General features: G+C 37.1%; 1 protein-coding gene across 3 annotated transcripts in view; it reads right to left on the bottom strand.

The window, feature by feature from the left end:
- The window catches only part of ksr2 (kinase suppressor of ras 2), a 112,662-nt gene that overhangs the window by 25,911 nt on the left and 67,377 nt on the right, over window positions 1–19,374 (bottom strand). For all 3 annotated transcript variants that reach the window (XM_026187933.2, XM_026187932.2, XM_026187934.2), the window contains 8 exons: window positions 12,124–12,193; window positions 10,818–10,901; window positions 10,392–10,477; window positions 9,526–9,546; window positions 9,113–9,222; window positions 6,162–6,330; window positions 5,693–5,734; window positions 1,200–1,269 (listed from right to left, as the gene is read on the bottom strand). In XM_026187933.2, coding sequence (XP_026043718.2) covers window positions 1,200–1,269; window positions 5,693–5,734; window positions 6,162–6,330; window positions 9,113–9,222; window positions 9,526–9,546; window positions 10,392–10,477; window positions 10,818–10,901; window positions 12,124–12,193 — 652 coding nt within the window. The remainder of the gene's footprint in view (window positions 1–1,199; window positions 1,270–5,692; window positions 5,735–6,161; window positions 6,331–9,112; window positions 9,223–9,525; window positions 9,547–10,391; window positions 10,478–10,817; window positions 10,902–12,123; window positions 12,194–19,374) is intronic.

Consider the following 19,374-nt stretch of genomic DNA (forward strand, 5'->3'; position numbering starts at 1 on the left):
TGTTAAAACCCCGTTTTTCTTGTTGACAAACTAATATCAAGTCTTTTAGTTCTTAGCTGTCACAGTCACACGGGTGTTGTTAATTGTTAAAAGCCTAATAACAAAATAGTTGGCTTTTCATTGTGGGCTGTACACACTTTCCTTTCCTGTATACCCTTTTGGCTGTGAATAAATTCAGTCTATTAGTCTCAATAAAAATGAATATTTTGTCCTCAGTGAGATGACAAAATTTGCCAGCTGCAACTCATTCACAATCAGCCCCGGAGTGTACACAGAGACCAGTATAACAACAAAACAAAACTCATATGCATGCATTTGGAGCACCTTGTGAAAAACTGACAGTGAAGCTTTACAGCTCAACGCCTGAATGTGGTTTCAAGATACAGAAAACAATATTTCGCATCACATTATAATGATTATGGTAATGAATGTAATGCTAAATGCTAAACTATCCCAAACATGGAGTCTATTGTTATGTATGCATGCCATTATTTTTGTATGATTCCTATTATTTCCAGACTTTGCCTTCCTGTTTTTTAATCTCAAATCTGGCAGCTGCTATATAAATGAGGCATGATGACATCAAAGACAGCTTGTACATGTACAGCCCCGTACCTCAGTGTAAAAGTCATACTTTCGATTTTTTCCCAGTCTTACTACCATGTTGATTTTTTTTTAAATATAATTATTTGTTCTTGATGAATCTACTCCAGTCTTTCAGCATGACCTGTATTTCATCACAACTGATCATCTTCCTATAGATTCTTGCCCCGTTTCATGCGATATATTGAGATCTGATTTAATTAACATCTGGGTCGAGAGGCATCTCATCACTAATCCTTCTCTTCCGGTTGTCTTCCTATGACCACTGGCTTCCTCAAAGAGCTAGTGAAAATCCACTTGGCATCCCAAGTGTAGCGTGAACTAAAGGCCATGCTAACATTAGTCTCTGAGTAATCATCATGTCGTCCCTCGCATTGAAATTGCCACCCAAATATCTGTGCTCCAATAAGTTCAACTTGGCCTCTGACCAACTACCCCAGAGAGAAAGGGGGAAGAGGGGAGGAGGAGAAGGAGAGAAAGCATGCAGATGAGGAAAAGGCTGACTGACAGAGAGAAAAGATGATCGGTAGTACTTTCTTTCTTTAAATGTATTCATGCGGTTCTACTGAACTATTTCTGTCATTGATTTTACTTACCCTGGTTCAGAAAGAACGGGATGCAGAATGACCTGCGGAGCTCGGCTGGGAGGAGCCTCGGGAGCAACATCTGGAAGCATTCGAGTTACAACACATCAAATTAATGAATTGAAACAAAACTGCATTCATTAAAAGTCATTATTAACATTGGTGGTGCTGCTTATCATGTAATAGAAAAGCTAGGGAACACCAGCTACAACAGAGCCACAGTGGTGACCGAAATACCAGCTGTGTCAAAACTGTGATACTATTAAACAAGGCAAGAGTTTTTCTTTCCCAGTAAAATGCAGTAGTAGCAATGCTATCATCATTGTAAGCCTTCTGTTTTCAGCTATCATTGCTAACTATCATAATGGAAGAAGGAATACTATTATTCCAACTGTTGTTGTGATTTGGCGCTATATAAATAAAACTGAATTGAATTGAATTATGGTGTAATATCCTACTTAATGACACAAGGTAACTCTTCCTACTATACTTTGGAAAAAATAATTAAAGCATGATGTCATCTACCATAGGGCTAATCCTGTGGCATTGCTATGAATAGGTGAAATCTGATGCCAAATTATAAATTAACTCCCATTAACCTCTCCCATTAAACAGGATTTGAAGACTTCCAGGGTGCCTGTGAGTACATGGAAATTTTCAAACACACTTGGCATCTACAATACTTATTCACACAATGAAATTATGACCTTCATTATGTCAACAAAGAGACAGACTGCCATTCTGTTTAAAGAGCACCTAAAAAAACTATGACTTTATAGATTCTAAATGTTTACACAGAATTTTTTCTTTGTGTGTAAAAGCTGTCTATAATGATATGCAGTGAATTGTGACACAAATTATGAAAGGCAACACGAATTCTGAAACTCTCACATAAATACATTCTCCTTTTACATGCTCGCACTGTCATTTTTATATCATTTTCTTTTTAATTCTCACATTCACCCCTTTTACTTATATATTTCAATGCACATATTCATACATTTTTATTCTGACATTTTTATATTTTTCCTCATATGTAGTTCTCATGCACATTAATTTAATATGCATTTAATTCTATAAAGGATATGTGGACGTAAGAAGAAAAAGTGTAATTTATTTGTGTCTAACAAAAGAATACACTAGATGCTTAAAAGCACTGGACCACCTACATATGACATCGACAGGAATTGTCTAGTCATGCAAATGCATATTTAGTCAGCAGAGCTTGACGAGATTGGAATGTAACTTTACGTGATCTATCACTTCTTGGCTAGGTTCCTATAGTTCCTAAATGCTTTGCAATAATACCACTTATAGTTCCAAATGGAAGAAATTTCATGAACTGACTTCTTGCTCAAATTCAACACAATCTTTAGAATCTTTATTAGACCCATTCTTCTGTTTGCAAAGGCAGATTGTATGACTAGGTGCTCGGTTTTATACACCTGTGGAAACTGGGGACTCCAAACACAAGAAACAAGGAATACAGTGGAAATGGCATGCAGGTCATCCAATAAGAATTTACAGATTAAAAGATGAGCTGAGTATAGATCGGTTATCACGTTGAGTTATTTTTTTACTCTAGGTGATTGGTTGCTACATTGGCCTAAGCAAAGCTGACTTATTTTATTTTAGGTTCTTCATATATAAGATGTATTTTTTTGCAGGCATATGTTTGTCCTCCTACAATAAGAAAAAAAACGATGTGATCAGCTAATGAAAATTACATGTTCTCTAACTATGGCTAAATAAGCAATACTGTGATAAACAAAACAGCAGTAAAGACATTTTTTAACATTTACACTTACATTTTATTATATCCAGGCTACTGACTATAAGGACAACACAGGTTCAGTGGGGCATGTGCAGAAGATTGACACTCATATCCATCTTCAGACAGTTTCACCAGTTCAACAGCTGCCTTCCTACCAGACTGTACTCCAGATTGTGGTTACTCCTCATCACTTGAGTGTGAGAGTTATTCATTCAAACTTCTGCCTTGAACCATCAAAGCTGTATCTCACCCAAATACAGCAGCACTTACAAAGCAGGTTCCTTTAGCCAGCAGCTAGTATGCTCATTGGAAATCAGCCCTTCTAGTTTCCAGCCTTCGATGTCATCATTTGGATGTACAACTTCAGTAGTTTTAACTCTGGCACTCACATCTCAAACTAGCTCAAGTTCACACTGCCAGACTCCATTAAATAAAATTGCTTTGACAGTTTGATTTTTAAAATCAAGGATAATTTTTTAAGATGCATTATTAAACTTCATTGCAGTATTTTTCATCATAAAAAAGCTTCCCACCATAAATTTGTAGGAAATTTGCATGTATTTATTGTTAACATATGACTACAGGAATAAAATTATTTTTCCCCACATTAATGGTGTAGATTTAATTGCAATGTTTGATTTGTCATCATTATGCTGTAATGTTTAGCAGTCAAATATGACTATTTTACTGCTGCAAAAGCCTTTAGGCAGATACTTCATGATACTGAAAACCATAATCAAAGGCATTAGAATATTTTTGGAGGAAGCAGTATACTTACGATAAACACAAATAGAGCAACAAAAAATACATTTGTGTATAAAATAAAATGAAGCCATAAATGGCTTACAGAATTAAAAAGATAAATCCCCAAACATATATTCCTATCACAACTTTAAAGTACCGTGAAATTGATGACAATCTTTGAAAAATGAAAAATCAAGCTGCATCTAAGATCTGGATCTTTGTCTGGTTTTCAGAAGTCACTAGAAAATGAATTCATCTAAGCATAGGGCCCTAATGTATTGATAGCGTCTGTATTTCTTGAACCATGAGATTCTCTGGGAATATGTAGCACCTATCTGCTCAATACATTTTAATACATGAATGTAATTTCAGTTGCTACTTAATTCTTGTCAGAGACCTGTATTCGTTAAATTGAATGTGTGTATCTGAGAACAAAGAATGTATAAGCATGGGAGTCCAAAGACTCATACGTAAGAGGTAAAACTATGTATGTATTGAAATGAGAAATATATATATATATATATATATATATATATATATATATATATATATATATATATATATATATATATGTAATTATGAGTCAAAATATATGCATGTGAAAGGAGATTGAAAGTAGCTACAAGCAGAATCTACACATACAATATGTAAACAGAGAATGTGTGTATGTAAGTGTGACAATTTATAAATATGAAAGGGAAATGGAAATATGTGCGAGTGAAGATTTATGCATGTGAAAAGAGAATATCTTGATGTGAGAGCATCAGAATGGCTTATATGGGCTCTTGTATCAAATGCTATATCTAAAGTTATATCCAGCATTTATTTTTCAACTCATCTGCTGTTTTCACTTAAATGCTTTGAAGATAGCTCTACAACCAAACTTTCTGACATTCTAATAGTGGTGATAACACCATATTCTGCTGTATGAAGGACATAGAAAATAGTTTGCATAACGTGTTATACTGGTGGAGATGTGAACAGGTTGGATTCTCCCAACTATTTTTTGCAAGCATTGATCTTCAACATGCAAGACAGAGTAAGGTCAGCTGTGCTGTTGTATCCACCTCTGAAAGACATCAGAGGATTCACTGCTAGACTTGTTGTCTGTATTGGCACACTTTGACATTTTTTTTAATGCAAAAACACAAAGAGTGAGCCACAGAAACTGTTCTCTTTGTAGCATGGTGCATTATAAGCTGGCACCATCTCCTCACAGCGAGGGACATGTTTTTATTTTCTGTGTGGAGTCTGCACTGATGTTGTTGTGGATTTGCTCCAAAGACCTGCAAGCCAACAGGGCTGAAAGCTCTAAACTGTCCAGTGTTGGGAATCGGAGGCCCTCATATAATGATATCGGTGATCCATTTGATATAATGTCAAATTTTGTGTATCCCATGCCAGCAGAATCTCTGCAGATATATACTCAACCCCACCAAAGTGAACACTTGTATGAAGACCACATATTACTACATTTTTGTAGTCTTTTCAGAATAAGAGAGAGCAGTAAATTTGAGATGACTAAGACATTACATCCATGTATAGATTTTTTTGATTGATGGTGAACAGTAAGAAGTAGATGTGTTGTTACATAGTTTATAAAGGTAGCTGAAGTAAAGAGCATGTGTGGCAACAATAATCAGAACATGCTGCAGCTTGCTGAGCACTATAATTATGCATTTCCAAAAATCTGTCTCTTCAGATTTCACTCTTTACCTAACACCACTCCAGCTTGTCTCAGCTATAATAACCTGCCAAATGAGCAAAGACTGTATGGTACCAGTGTGGGCAAGAGCAAAGCGTCTGGATATTGACAAATCATTAGGAAGCCCAAATGAGACAGCATGAGTGGGTGTAGAGATTTTTCAAGCAGGCCAAGGTGAGGGGATGAAAACCACCAACAACATCAAAAGGGCCCTCCTTACTCATCCTTGGCTAGATGCAATGCATTATAGGAAGGGGAAATAATCAATTTGGAGGTACTTACCGGGGAATATGAACTGTTGCTTGTATTTGAAATAACTGGAGGCTGTGGAAGGCAACAAGAAGAGCTAGAGTTTGATAAAAGTTGGGTAGACTGTCCAAGTTCACATGGCAATTTGTTAGTTTAGTATTCAAAGTCAAATTAGTTTGAACCAATCTATGTTGCAATATCTATTTATTTGAGTTCATAATTTCAACTCAAGGTTCGGTTCTCAATCCCTTCTTTGGCATTTTATTTACTTTTAGCAAAGGAAAATGCTTCTATGAGAAAAAGAAATTAGCTCACAGTTGCAATTACTTAATTTTGCTTCAGCTCTGACATTCACTTCAGTCATTAGCATAATTCTTGCATTGCCAAATGCTAAGCTAAAAGAGCCAACATACCTTCTTTTAGCATTGTTATTGTGGGCATGCACCAAATGCACCAAACTTTTAGAGGGGAATAGGAATTATATGTGTATTAAATAAAATACCTGTTAAGTTGAACTGTTTCTGTTGCCTTGCTGACTGTGGGGAGGGGTGCAGAGGGGAGGGTGGCGTGGCACTGCTGGGCAATGGAGGAGCTGGGGAGGAAGGAGTGGAGGAGGTGGTGGATGAGGGGTTACTGCTGGAGTCCGGTTGGTATGGGACTGGGATGTGATCCTGAGAAGAGACAGAACAGATAAAGATAAGCATAGGCTTTATTCAGACTTAAGTATTTGTAATTTTAAGGTGAATTTATAGAGTCAAATTTACTAAGTGGGGGCAAATTAGCGTGAGGCTGCAATCGCTAAAAATGCCCCCATGAGAGACGATAGCTCTGTGGTTGCTCTACGAACAATGAGCTCATTTAAACCACAGTTGAGGTAATGACCAATGTAATCTACCAAGAGCAGCAAAAATTAATGGAACAAAAATAAGCAGAGCCGATGAGGGAAAGAGTAATGTACTAACCAAAATAATATAGTGTGAGTGCAGGTTGCACACGTGTTTCTCTCTGGAAACAGCATGGCAATTAAGATAAACAAGAGGCAGTTGAAGAGGAATCAATGTTTTTGGCAAACTCTGTGGTTAGAAGTTTCCAGGGACAGTATGAGTGTATATATGTGTGTCATCGCTGGGTAAATCTGACAACTCGGGTGAAGCACACGATTTATCAAGTGCATCGCTGCCTTACCGCAAACTCTTCTACTTAAAAAAATTGAAATGTGTGTGTTTGTGTGTGCGTGACTTGGGTGCATATTAAAGAAGTTGCTGTTTCATGCATCGTTTTTGTTTTCTCTACACAGCCAACTTAAAATTTTGTAAGATTAGACATTCATATAACACACGTAAGTCCCTTTCAGCCCCATTAACTGTTGTTTGGCATTAATTGTAGACATGCAATAGATCCCATGAAGATCTAAAACAACACGTGGCTATAAGTGTGTGCGATGCAGAGAAATACAACACACACAGAAACTGTTTTTATTGTGAGTTTCTCTCCAGAAATGTGGCCTAAATCTCCAAAACTGCAATGTACAATGTTGCAATCTGCAATGAGGCTGTCCACACCTTTCAGTTGCACAATTGACACTGCACATATTTAATAAACACCAACTGTAGCTTTTAAAATCACTAAAAGAGAGTTTTATACTGACACAGTTACCAAATCTGGCCCTCAGTTTGTTAATTGTAAAAGGCTCTCACTCTGCTTTATTGTTGAACTCTCTCTCCGTCTAACTTGGAGCCTCTAGACTGATTTTCTACCTTCAAGGCAGAACTTTTTATTCATTTCAGTACAAAGTAAACATCAGAGACTTGGAACTTGCCTGGCAGATGTAATCCATCACAATGAGAAATGTAGTCAACTTTACTTTTCTGTAAAATGTTTCTCATCTTCTCATCTTATTCTCATCACATCAGATCAGTTCTTCAGCCGAAGATTTTGCAAAAATCATTTCAGATCTAGATGACAGCCCCTGACTAGACTCCATCTAGTTTAAATTCAAATAGTTACTTAATATAATCATTTCATACTGACGTCTAGTCATCCAAAGACTTGGGTGTAGCATTTTATTCATTCAAATAATTCAATTCATTTAATTTTCAGTGAAGTTCTTCCTGACTTTACAGACTTAAAATCAATTTAGAAATTAAACAATTTAGAAATTTTATCCAGAAAGCAAGCAAAAAAAAAAAGAAGTACCTGATATTGATGAAAAATAGACAATATTTTTTTGTTCAGCAGCCAACTGTTAAATCTCAGGTGCCCTTGAAATGCACCAACACGTAGAGATTTCAAACTGTTATCCAAAGAGAAAACACCAGACAAAAATTAGGCTTTTCAATATGATGGATCATCTTCCTCAAGCAAATTTATATAGTTTCTGCTACTTGATTTTGAAAGCGCACTGGATAGAGAGAAATCAATGGCTGCCTGGAAGGTGGTAAAGCAACCTGAAGAGTTAGGGAATACTTTGTAAAAACAAAAAGAAAAATAAATCAGAGCATCTGTAGTTTGTAACAAATGATCAAAGTCTATTGTATAAGCAATATAACAATCAATCAAATGCAAGTTAGATTTTAGGAAGATATCATCATCTCCTGCAGAAAAAGATTAACTCTGAAAAATTATATTAAAAAGTAAAGATAGTATCAATGTGGTATGTGCAGCTCAACTGGTGCACAGCAGATTGTGCACTGCCATATATTTTGATACCTAACGTCATTAATTTAAATTATGATAGAACCACAGTTTGAATTTGCAATTTGAAAGAAACATACAAACACAAGAAAACTAAATGAATTTAGTTTCTAATTCTTTAAGTAATTATGATACGAACATGAAATAAAATCCAGGGGTTAAATGGTTATTTTTTAATTATAATCACTCCACAAGATAATTGTTCCTAATAAACTTTAAATTACATTTATCACATCTGAAGAAATTAACAGAATTTAGTGATACCACCATTTTACTTTACTTAAGAATATTTCAAAGTTTATAACCAAGATTTGAGTTTTGGAAAAGTGAATCCATGAGAAACACAAAAAATATGTGTGTTGACAAAACTAACACACTCCAGTTTCTGAAAACCTCAAACTGTTAGACAAAGGCATACATAAAAGCTGTGGCTTACTCACATGTTCACACCTGCCCATTATTTCCTAACAAGCGTGTTTGTTTCACAGTCTTTCCAGCATGGTGTTACCACCATGGGAATTTAGTGATAAACTTTTTTCTCTGGAACTGAGCTGAATTTGATAGATGTGCTGGCTGTAAAATATCCAGTGTAGGAAAACAAATCCATCTGTGTAAACATCAATATTGCTGAAGATATTTTCGTATGGTTTCCTGATTCCAAATACACAATGACTCACAAAGCTCCCAAAAATAAATGAAAGCGATATGTAGGACAAGAAATACACAGATTGTAATACACGGTTTATTTTTTACCCTTACCTTGTTGATTTTGTTGGTTTTGGGGAGCGTCTGACTGATGTGCAGGTCTGTGTACCTGAGCGGGTTGTTGATGTCACATGGCACTGATTCAGTCCGTACCAGACGAGCTACTGCAGAAAGAAAAAAGCATAAAGGAACAATGAAGCACTACGGGAGATTGACATTAAACAATAATTGCCTAACAGCTTTAGGAAAATTAGACAAATTCTTTATCAGACACAGCTTTTAATGTGAAAAAAATGAACAAACTGCCTCTCCTTTAACACCATCCATCTTTTATCACACACACACACACACACACACACACACACACACACACTGTTAAAACAAATTTCCTTGAGCAAACTATGTCATTAATAAACTGTCATTTTCTCTTACGAAGGCAGAGAAGACATCTAATTAATGCTCTTTACCTTGAGTTGTTCCTTGATGATCTTATTTTGAGAAGAAGGAAGGCAGAGAGAGGACAAAAGAAAAAAAGAATCTTAATTCTCATTGCAGATAATAGGAATTTCTGTGTCAGTATAAACAGCTTATGATGCACATTTGTCAAACCTATATGGCTTAATTAATCAGGAGATAGCCTATACCTGCAGAAGCAGTTTCACTTTTACAAATGAAAGCTGAAAAAAAATATAACTTCATTTGCTCAGTGGAATCAGATATGTCCAAATTTAGTTAATCACAAGAGCTGTAGAGCCATGCCTTTGGGTTGCCTAAAACAAATGAGAGCTAGATAGCTTCACAAGGCTAAAATAACGTCTTGATGCATGCTCAATCATCCAGATAAGTAAATCCCAAGAGGTTGATTCTGTTCATCTGGACGTCACGTTTTCAGTGGGACAAATGTTTCGTCACTCATCCAAGTGACTGACTTTACAACAATGGGCTGTAAAGTCAGTTCCTTGATCATTAATATGCAAATTCTCATGGCCATTGATCAACAACTACTGATCAAAGCCCATTGATCAATGGCCATGAGTACCATTCACAGAGAGTTGGGGAATGGCTGCAATCACAGCATTGTAAGATGGCAAAAGATGTACCCTTAGGCCCCCTCCTGGATTCAGAGATGGCCCTTCCCTTTTCACATAAATGGCCTCCTTGACTCCACGCTCAAACCTGGAACGCTTTCGCCATCTTACAATGCTGACAACTCTCTTTAAATGGTACTCATTGCCATTGATCAGTGGTTTTTGATCAATGATCAACAAAATGTGAAAGTCCGTCAATTTTGTATAAACATAATATCAACATTGGAAATTACATCAAAAAATACCTTTGAGGGATTCCCGTCCGCCTCGCTGAATGATCAGTAAATGGCAAGGTGGGGCTTCTTTGGTGCATTTGTTGTGGCACTTCAGCCTGAGTATGCACGAAACAGAAACTTGATTAGTGTGTGTTTTGTTGTTATGTGGTGTTTATTACACAGCAATAACACCTATGCAAAGTGGGTGGAAAAAGAGACAGATGCAAATTGGAAATTTATTCAAGTAAGCTGAAAACAAAAGGGGTCACTGATGTGTGTCATGTCGAAAAACAATCAAAAGAGACAAAGAGATATAATTGAAAAACAAGCGGGATGGCACACTAATTAAACAAAGTAATGACAGGAATATAAGCGAATGTGTGGGATTAGATATTAATTACTAATGTGGACACTGACAACAATGGGTACTCAGCACTGACCAGTACTGATACCTACTTGCAGTTTTTACATTTCAGTCCAAACAACATTCCCTTTCCACATACTATGCATGTCTGGGACATCCAGTATTTCGTGGAAAACCTACAAGCCAAAAGAAGAGAAAGTGAGATTCCGAAAAAGGGCATCGATTTTTCACTTGTTGCACATCTATATGACATGAAGGAGCTGAGGATTACAATGAGAGGAACACGGGTTCTGACCTTTTGCCTTTCATAACGTTCTCTCATTCTGACAGAAGGCTTTTGGCAAACATATCTCATTCCCTGCCTAACCTTTCTGCAAGGATAATAGATGCCTGAAGAAGCTACTCCTCTGAAAGTGTTTACCTTCCTAATCTCTCTCACCTCCTGATTTAATTTGTGGCCATTTCATTTTCATCTTCCAGTAACACTGTGCGAACGAATAGGCTGTATGGTTTTTACATCAATATAACAATCAGTTTGAGTAACGGGGGTTCACAGGCCTGTGTCGCTGCTGAGGATTCCAACACAGTCTCTTCTACAATAAACAAATCCACAATGTACTTTGGTACCAACAACCAATTCCCTTCACACACTAAGTGGTCTGAGCACATATGTGACTATTGGCTGATGCAATGCCAGCAGTGTGGCTGGCTAATGGCAGGTGACTAATGTAGTCTGACAGAATCAAAATCTCTTTATTATGCCAATCTTTTTCATCAACTGAAAGGCACAACTTACTCCAACCAACTCCACCTGACTGATTTCTTTAGTAGGCTGTCAACTATGAGTGATAATATGAAATTAAGAGCCGATTCTGCTTAAAAAAATTTATCTTTCAGCACAGGAGAGGCTCTAAAGTGGTGGGTTATTCACTACTTTCCTAAATACATTTATCATAACATGCCAACAATATGATCAAGGGCACACTTCTGAAAACTGCAAACTGACATCAAGGAGGCTGCTGGATGGAATAATGGTATTTCTTAAAACCATTAATCACCTTAATCTTCAAATAACAGCTATATACATTACATTTGTGCTCAGTTTGGCTCCGTATAAAGATGCTTAGAGCTCCTCTTTCCACCTCACAGACTTTCAACAGGAAAAACACCCACGATCTCGAGGTTGCTAAAATCCTCCAACTAATACTGTAGCTATTGTTTTACTTTTTAGATCATAAGCACCCTGCTTGGAGTCAAGCAGGGTGAGAGTGAGAAAGAAAACTGAGTAAGTTACACAAGAAGCCCTTTTTAATTGGACTGCCATTCTATCACAGATGTGAGCATATGCACAGAAGGAACCTCATCCACACTCACCCACATATTTTCCTTTAGGCCTACCTGTGTTTTATTGAGTTTCCCAGATCTCGTCGGGGAATCTGTGGGGACCAGCGAGGCACTGAGAGAGTGTCTGGAGATAGAGTGGAAAGGAGAGGGCAGAGGCATGGTTTTTACTTTTTTAAGTCTGTCAGTATGTCTTTCAGAATTGACTAAATGTCTGGTATTGTGTATCACATTTAGCATGTATGGCATTTCAAGGAATAGACTGTTTTTGTAGCAACAAACTGATATTTTGGTGTCAGCTTTAATTAGCTGTAGAGAGTCAGGTTTAACAAAATGCTGTCCTTGTTATCAAGATAGAGTAGGTAGGTAGGTAGTAGAGGCAGAGGGAAAAAATCAATAGAGTATAGCGTCATGATATTTTGCATGGCAATATCTTATCGATATACTGACACAAAAAAATCCATATCTTATTATATAAATTGCAAATACAATTTGTTAGTACAAATGCTACAGAATGCTACTCTTGGCTGCTCCCTTATTCACAAGGGGTTATCACAGCAGGTAGTGATGCATGTTTGATTTAACAGAGTTTTACAATGGATGCTCTTAATGACACAATCCCAAATAAATTTGTGTCTCTTCCTGGGGGGTGTTCGCTTGTTAGGATAAATATAGTATTTAAACCACTACACCATAGATTAATAAAATCAATTAAAGTCCACCGGATGGCACTGTTAACTTTTTTCTATTAAGGTTAGCAGAGGTGACAATGTGCTGGATGAAGTTGGTAAAACAATATTATAGATTGGAGAAAGCCAAGGAAGCACCATCCGTGCTTTAACAGGGACGAGACAAAGACGATGGATGTGACACATCGCATTTACAAAGTCAAATCTCCCACACCACCATCATATGATAACAATAGCCAAGGACACCAAAGCAAACTTTAAATCAGCTCAAGAAATATGCAGTGAGTATTAAATGAAAACTAGTTTCTACAAAACCTCCTTAGTCTAATAAGGATCTCACTTTTTCCATAAAAAAGGAAAACCTTATTGTATCAGTGGATAATTAGCGGGAAAACCTGGATTCAAAGCAGAAGAACAGCTGTGTAAATAAATGATAATCTGATTGTTCTACCAGTTTTCCAGACAATTTAAAAACAGGCAGAATGCTGATGGGGCACCATCTTTGTGTATGGGTGTAACAACAACTGATTTCCAAATACCTGTGTCTCTCAGATCCTTCATCATTATTGTGCCTATACCAAAAAACATCACTAACTCTGGAACGTTGAAATAATTTAATAATTTTGAGAACCTCTAATCCTGAAAAATACCCAAATTTAAAGTCTGTTTGATCTGAGCGCATACTGATGTCACTGACTGAAAATCCCTGAACAATCGTGGCTACTGAAATAGAGGTTAATAGACTGCATTACTTTTACCAAACTATGTATTAAGTTTCCATTTATTTGAATTTTGAAGGTTTTTTTTCTTGACAATATCATCCTGTCATTTTATTTAACTGATCCCAATTTTACTTTGAGTTGCCTTCTCCTTTTTTTTTTTAATTAAAGAAATCGGGCTTTTCCTTGCAACTCCTGTCTCTCTCCTGTAGCTGTTGTAACCAGCCACATTTATTGCAGCACTGGCGCTATTTTCATTAATCCAGGTCTCATATAAACATAGGAAGTCCAAATAGGGGCTGGGGATGATAAACTCCCCCACTTTTACACTTTATGCTAGTTATATTCAGATTCTTCCTGAAAGATCCTGCGGCTTAGCTTTAGAGCCGCAAATAACTTTGGAAAAATTTTCTACTAGCAGTATTAACAGTCCATGGTTTACTGATGCCTGGAGCTGGCTTTGAATCTTGACTTCTGAAACCAGAAAAAGTTGAACAATGATGTTTTAACATCATCTTCAAATTCACTGGAGTTTGCAATTGGCATTTGAACACTGTTTGACACCGTGCTGACCTCCTTATTTTTGAGTGGCTGCTTTTCACTGGAAATTCTTCATCCTCAAAGGCCACCTCCAGTCCTGCCACAGAGTTAATCAAGTCAACACCACACAGGTGAGCCAGGTTATACGGCGGCCGCTCCATTTGTGCTCCCTCTTCTCCAATAGCTTATTCTTAAGCGGTCCAGGAGATGGATAGATATCCCCAGGGAATAGCAAGCAGATTGTAATGATCAGCACATTGCTCTGATGCACTTTGTGTTATATTTTAGCATATTACTTTTTCCCGTTGTTTATGGAAAACAAAGGTTTGTGGCCAAGGCATGCTCTCCATATCCAACACTCTTAGCTCCTTTTAATTGATGGCCGACTGTACTAAGTATATAACAGCTGTAACCACATGAAACAGTATTACCGCAAACTTGAAATTGTTGTAATAGATTAAAACATACTGATGATTAAAAATAAACCAGTAGAATCACAACCAGAACTGATCCCCCTGTAACAATCTTAGCATCTGTACTGCACTGTGCTGAGATTTTTAACTGTCTTGAATGTTTTCCATGTGTGAATAATCTCTTGTAGAGGGGTGGACTTCAAATTGCTTAGTTTTATAATCCTTCTCAGACTGAGAAGCAGCAATAATTGCTTCATTGATCAGAAACCATTGCTGATACAGTTCCTCCTTAGCTTCACAGGCATCTGAATGCTCCTCGACATCCTCCAGCAGTGCCTCCACAGGTCTGCATTCAGTGAAATTAGACTAGACTAATGCAAACACTTTAGTTTGTCAGGTGCATGCCAAATTTATGACACGTTTTATCAACAGCGTTATTCAGTTGGTCTGTTTGATAGACTGATAAAACAGGTACTGACAAAGTCTGCTTTTGGAGATACAATTTCCAATTGAAAAAGCAATAAATTGCAATATATGTTATTTCAATACTTAGTATATTGCAAAAAATTTTAAACTGCAATAATATTTTATTGTGCATTAATGATAAAACCATATTGTGGAGTCTCTGGTGATTCCCACTTTAAGCTCGATTGGTATCTATGTAGGCAGGTAAAGTAAATAAACAGATGAGTATATGAATAGGTATAAATAATAAGTATTGTATGAAACGAGCGAGACTACACAATGTAATACATAATAAAAAACTTCTCTCTAATGCCCGTTGCAACCTTTTGGGATGAAAACAGAATAAGCTGAATCAGTACCACCTGTTTGAATTGTTTGCTGTAGATATCCCTTGATAGCCAAGCTACTTTAGTGTTATCTGTAATCTATTATAAAGAATTCTGGCTTAAAAAAGATTTTTACCACGAAAACCTTTCACATGGTCCATTAGTGCTTTCAGTAACTGAGCAGCCCGATTCATTCATAAGCCACCTCTTAATACCAGGTGAAAACAGCATCCAACACTGAATTGCCTGTGAAGGCGGCTGGATGTGGTAGATATGCATTGAGATGATATCACACTCTAAAGATGTGCTGGCTGCAATAATTCAGTAAGAAAAGAGCAATGCTGAAAAATGCTGACATAGTCAAGGGTCATGGTGGAAAAACCCATAATAAAAGCTCATTTTTGGGTGTTATTTCAATTTCTGCAGAAACTGCACTACCACAAGTCCACAGGTAATTTTCAGTTACACTTTTACCAAAAAAATTAAGAGGAAAACATATCAAAAAAGCCATTATAACACTTACATATTTCTCAGAAGAGTCTATTTTTTTTTATTAAAGATGTTATGTATGTTATGATAGGAATGCTAGCTAGAGCAGTCTAAAGCTGACAATAAGGAGCAGGCTGCAGATAGAAAGATGCATTTCTAATAATTATTTCTAATTTTCAATATTATTTTCACACTTGGCTCTAATAATTCAGCAATTATAAACAGAAATCTGTCATAATGTGTCACAAATGTACATGTCCCACATTGGGAGAATAAATTTGTTTCATGAAAACACCACAACTGTATATATGCAGTATTTTGAGATTGTCAGTATACACAGTTTTATTTAAAATGACTCCCAGAAACTTTTGCACAACTGCAAATGCTTGTGCCACCAGAGCACGATGAATGCGAGTTTCAAAGCACTTCCATCTTTTATACTATTTATAGTTTCAATGCTCAACTTTTTATGCTCAACTGACTACCAGAATACACATAGTATTTATAGTTTCATAAAGATTTGGGTATCTACTATATAGCTAAGTTCATCCAGTCTTGCTAATAACACTTGCTAGCATTAGCGGATAACATAGCCCTACACCATCTCAGTCAAATACGGTCACTTTTGGCTTAAATAAAACCAACGTGGTGGTGATCAAATTTCTAACATTAAGGCATCCACATGGAGTTTTACAAAACTCTGTCCTTATCCATTCAAATCTAGTAAGGGTTTAAACATATTGGCATAAGCCTGATACCCAAGTCATTGGCATTGAAGCAAATTAAAGTAAAAAGAAGAAGAAAGTTTTATATTATGTTATTTTTTATAATGATTTATATTTACTAAATTACTAGGTTTTCTTTAAGTACATTAACAATTTTCTTAGATTTTTGTTACTCGAACAAGGCGTTTATCACACAAGTTTCTAAATGGCCTAATGTACTTTTAGTAACACTTTTTCAGCACGAGCGACTGGTGTTTGAAGTTTTAATAACTGCAAGTAAGAAAGATAAGGAATCTTATTTTTTTCATCTGTTGAAAGGCACAGTCAGTTCTATTAATTCATTACAAGGCAGCAAGTAATCAGCAGCTGTCGACAGTGCTAATGTCATGGCCCTGGTGCCTTGAGCATTTCCTGGTTCCTGAAACACCCTTCCTCCACTCCTCCTCCACTCTCTCCAGGGGCTTGGTGTCTTCTCTCCACACTCCGATGCATTGCTCAATTACACTCAATCAACCTGATAACTCAATATAAAGGGAACTGACATCATCTGCTTCTTGTCCCCTTTGTTGGCAACTGGCAGATGATTGGGCTTGTCAGTGGTGGGACCAGAGAGGTTTGTGTGTGGTTTTAACAGCGATGATTTTCTTTAACAAAAATCTTCTATGATCCTGGGACTCCTACAAGAGCAGGTAATGAGCATTTATGTCAAGAGAACACAATGAAGGCAGTCAAGTAAAAGCATAAGCTTAAGACATGACAGAATATTCTGTTTCAAATATGCTTTGCCCTCAACAAGCTGGTGCAGTTGGCTTGTGTCTACTAATGTTTTAATTTTTCAGTTTCACATTTGATTGTGATAAAATTAGGTATATATTAGATACAGATGAACTACATTAGCTTGAAATCCACAGGAACTGTCTCATGATAACAGCCCCCCTTTTACTGTTCAGAAGCTGATCATTTTAAAGGCAGATGCCCTGTTGGTGCTGCTTCAAATTCAACAAAATCTTTAATTACACAAAAATCAGTGGAAAAGCTTGACTCTTATATTCATTTTTGTTTTTTATGTTAAGAAATACATGGAATAAACATGACATGAGCCTCAGCAATGAACTACAGGTGGTTGGGTACACACCTTCATCTCTTTAACAAGGTAAACAGCTTTACTGACCCCTGCTGCTGGGTGGAATCGACAGGTGGCATGTGCAGCATGAGGTCGTTGTGTGGCTGCTATCACTTGTCTGGCTTCTTTCATACGACAATATGAGGTTGCTTGACTGTACTGTTATATATCAAATATATCAGCTGCTCTTGTATTGCTCCATAAGAACTTGCTATACCATTAAGTGTACTAACTTGCACCATGCCTGAGAACCATTATCTGCAACACTACTCCCCTGCTGCAGTTACAATGTCCTAATGATCCAGGTCGTAATAACCTAAAGTTTGTTTCAGCATTACAGTTTTTGTCCTGGTCTAATGTCACAACTAAACACGCATTTGTTACACTTAGAAGTAGTCGTGTTATCTCACTACGAATGAAGGTGAAATAAATGCAGTGGAGTTTTAAAGACTCACACACAAACAGAACATTTGATCAGTAAACAGAAAATTAAACTAATTAAAAACTGAAATTGAGCATCTGCGGAGGTGCCACCATATCGGTTTAACAGTCCGGGGAGGAACAACAAAGTTGAAGCAATTTGACAGGGGTAAAAGAGCACATGTCTGCGTACGTGGTCACACATGGGTGACATCTAGTCACCTGCCGAAACTATCAAAACTTTGAAAAATCCAAAACCATCATAGAAATATAAACTAGGGTCCATTCTTTCTAAGTGTTTGCTTGTGTGTGCTTGTGTGTGTGACAGATGAGCCTCCAGGAGCTGACAAACCCCAAGGCGCCAGACAACAGTGTCCTCCTCCATCTTCTCTTATTGGCCTCAGCCTAATTAAGCTGAGGCCTTCCGTCCCCCTCCTCCACTTGCTTGTCATATGACACGCGTCAGGCCATGGGGTTGAGCATGTGTGTGTGTGTGAGAGAGAGAGAGCCGATGTGTATGTGTGTGTCTATTTTTATGAAAGTTAAAAAGAAAAATCTAACTACACAGAATCGCAGGGATACGCGTTTCTCTTTGTCCGTGGGTTAAACAGATGGGGCGGGTGTGTGCATGTGTGCAGAGATAAAGAGACTGCTCAAGTCTAGGAGCCTACTTACAGCCAAATATAGTTTATTTGACGTTAGACTGAGATGCCTCTCTACCTGATTGACTGAACGCTAAACACTATTCTCCATAGAGAAGAAATTTGTACTGCGGGTAGAGGAGAGAAAAGTGAAGCGAGCGACAATTGAAAAACACACAACACAAACAACATGAAAAAAAAAAATCAGACACAAATTCTAATCATTCTCATTGTCAATGCTATTACCAAATCATCTCACCCACACCTACTCTCATCATTTTCAGAATTATCAAGGTCGAAGAGCTCAATGGACAGATTGCAGCACTTTGGCAGTTTGGATAAAAGCTTCAATCAAATGGTTGAATGCAATCAACGGCACACATAACTGGCACAGTACAATCAAGAGATAATCAATAGCTTACGTCTGGAATACCAAACAAATACAGCAGAACACACCATTAGAACAGACAGTTTCTATGAGAATGTGAAGCATGTTTAACAAGATAAGGGTCTGACATGAGGGTATACATACAACGGACTGGGCAGAGCAGCAGAAAAAGTCAACGGGACTGTAAAACTGTGTGGGTGTTTGCTGCATAATGTGCTGCATTATTGTATATGAGTGTTATAGGAGTGACATGTTGCACACTCCATCTTATTATTCTTATTGTTCCCCAAAAATTACACAGTTGAACAAAGTATTGTATTTGTTTGTGGAATAGCACAAGACATAAATGAAGGAAGGGGTGATATTTTTT

Source organism: Astatotilapia calliptera, chromosome 12 (assembly GCF_964374335.1).
Source record: "Astatotilapia calliptera chromosome 12, fAstCal68.1, whole genome shotgun sequence".
Classification (NCBI taxonomy): Eukaryota; Metazoa; Chordata; class Actinopteri; order Cichliformes; family Cichlidae; genus Astatotilapia; species Astatotilapia calliptera.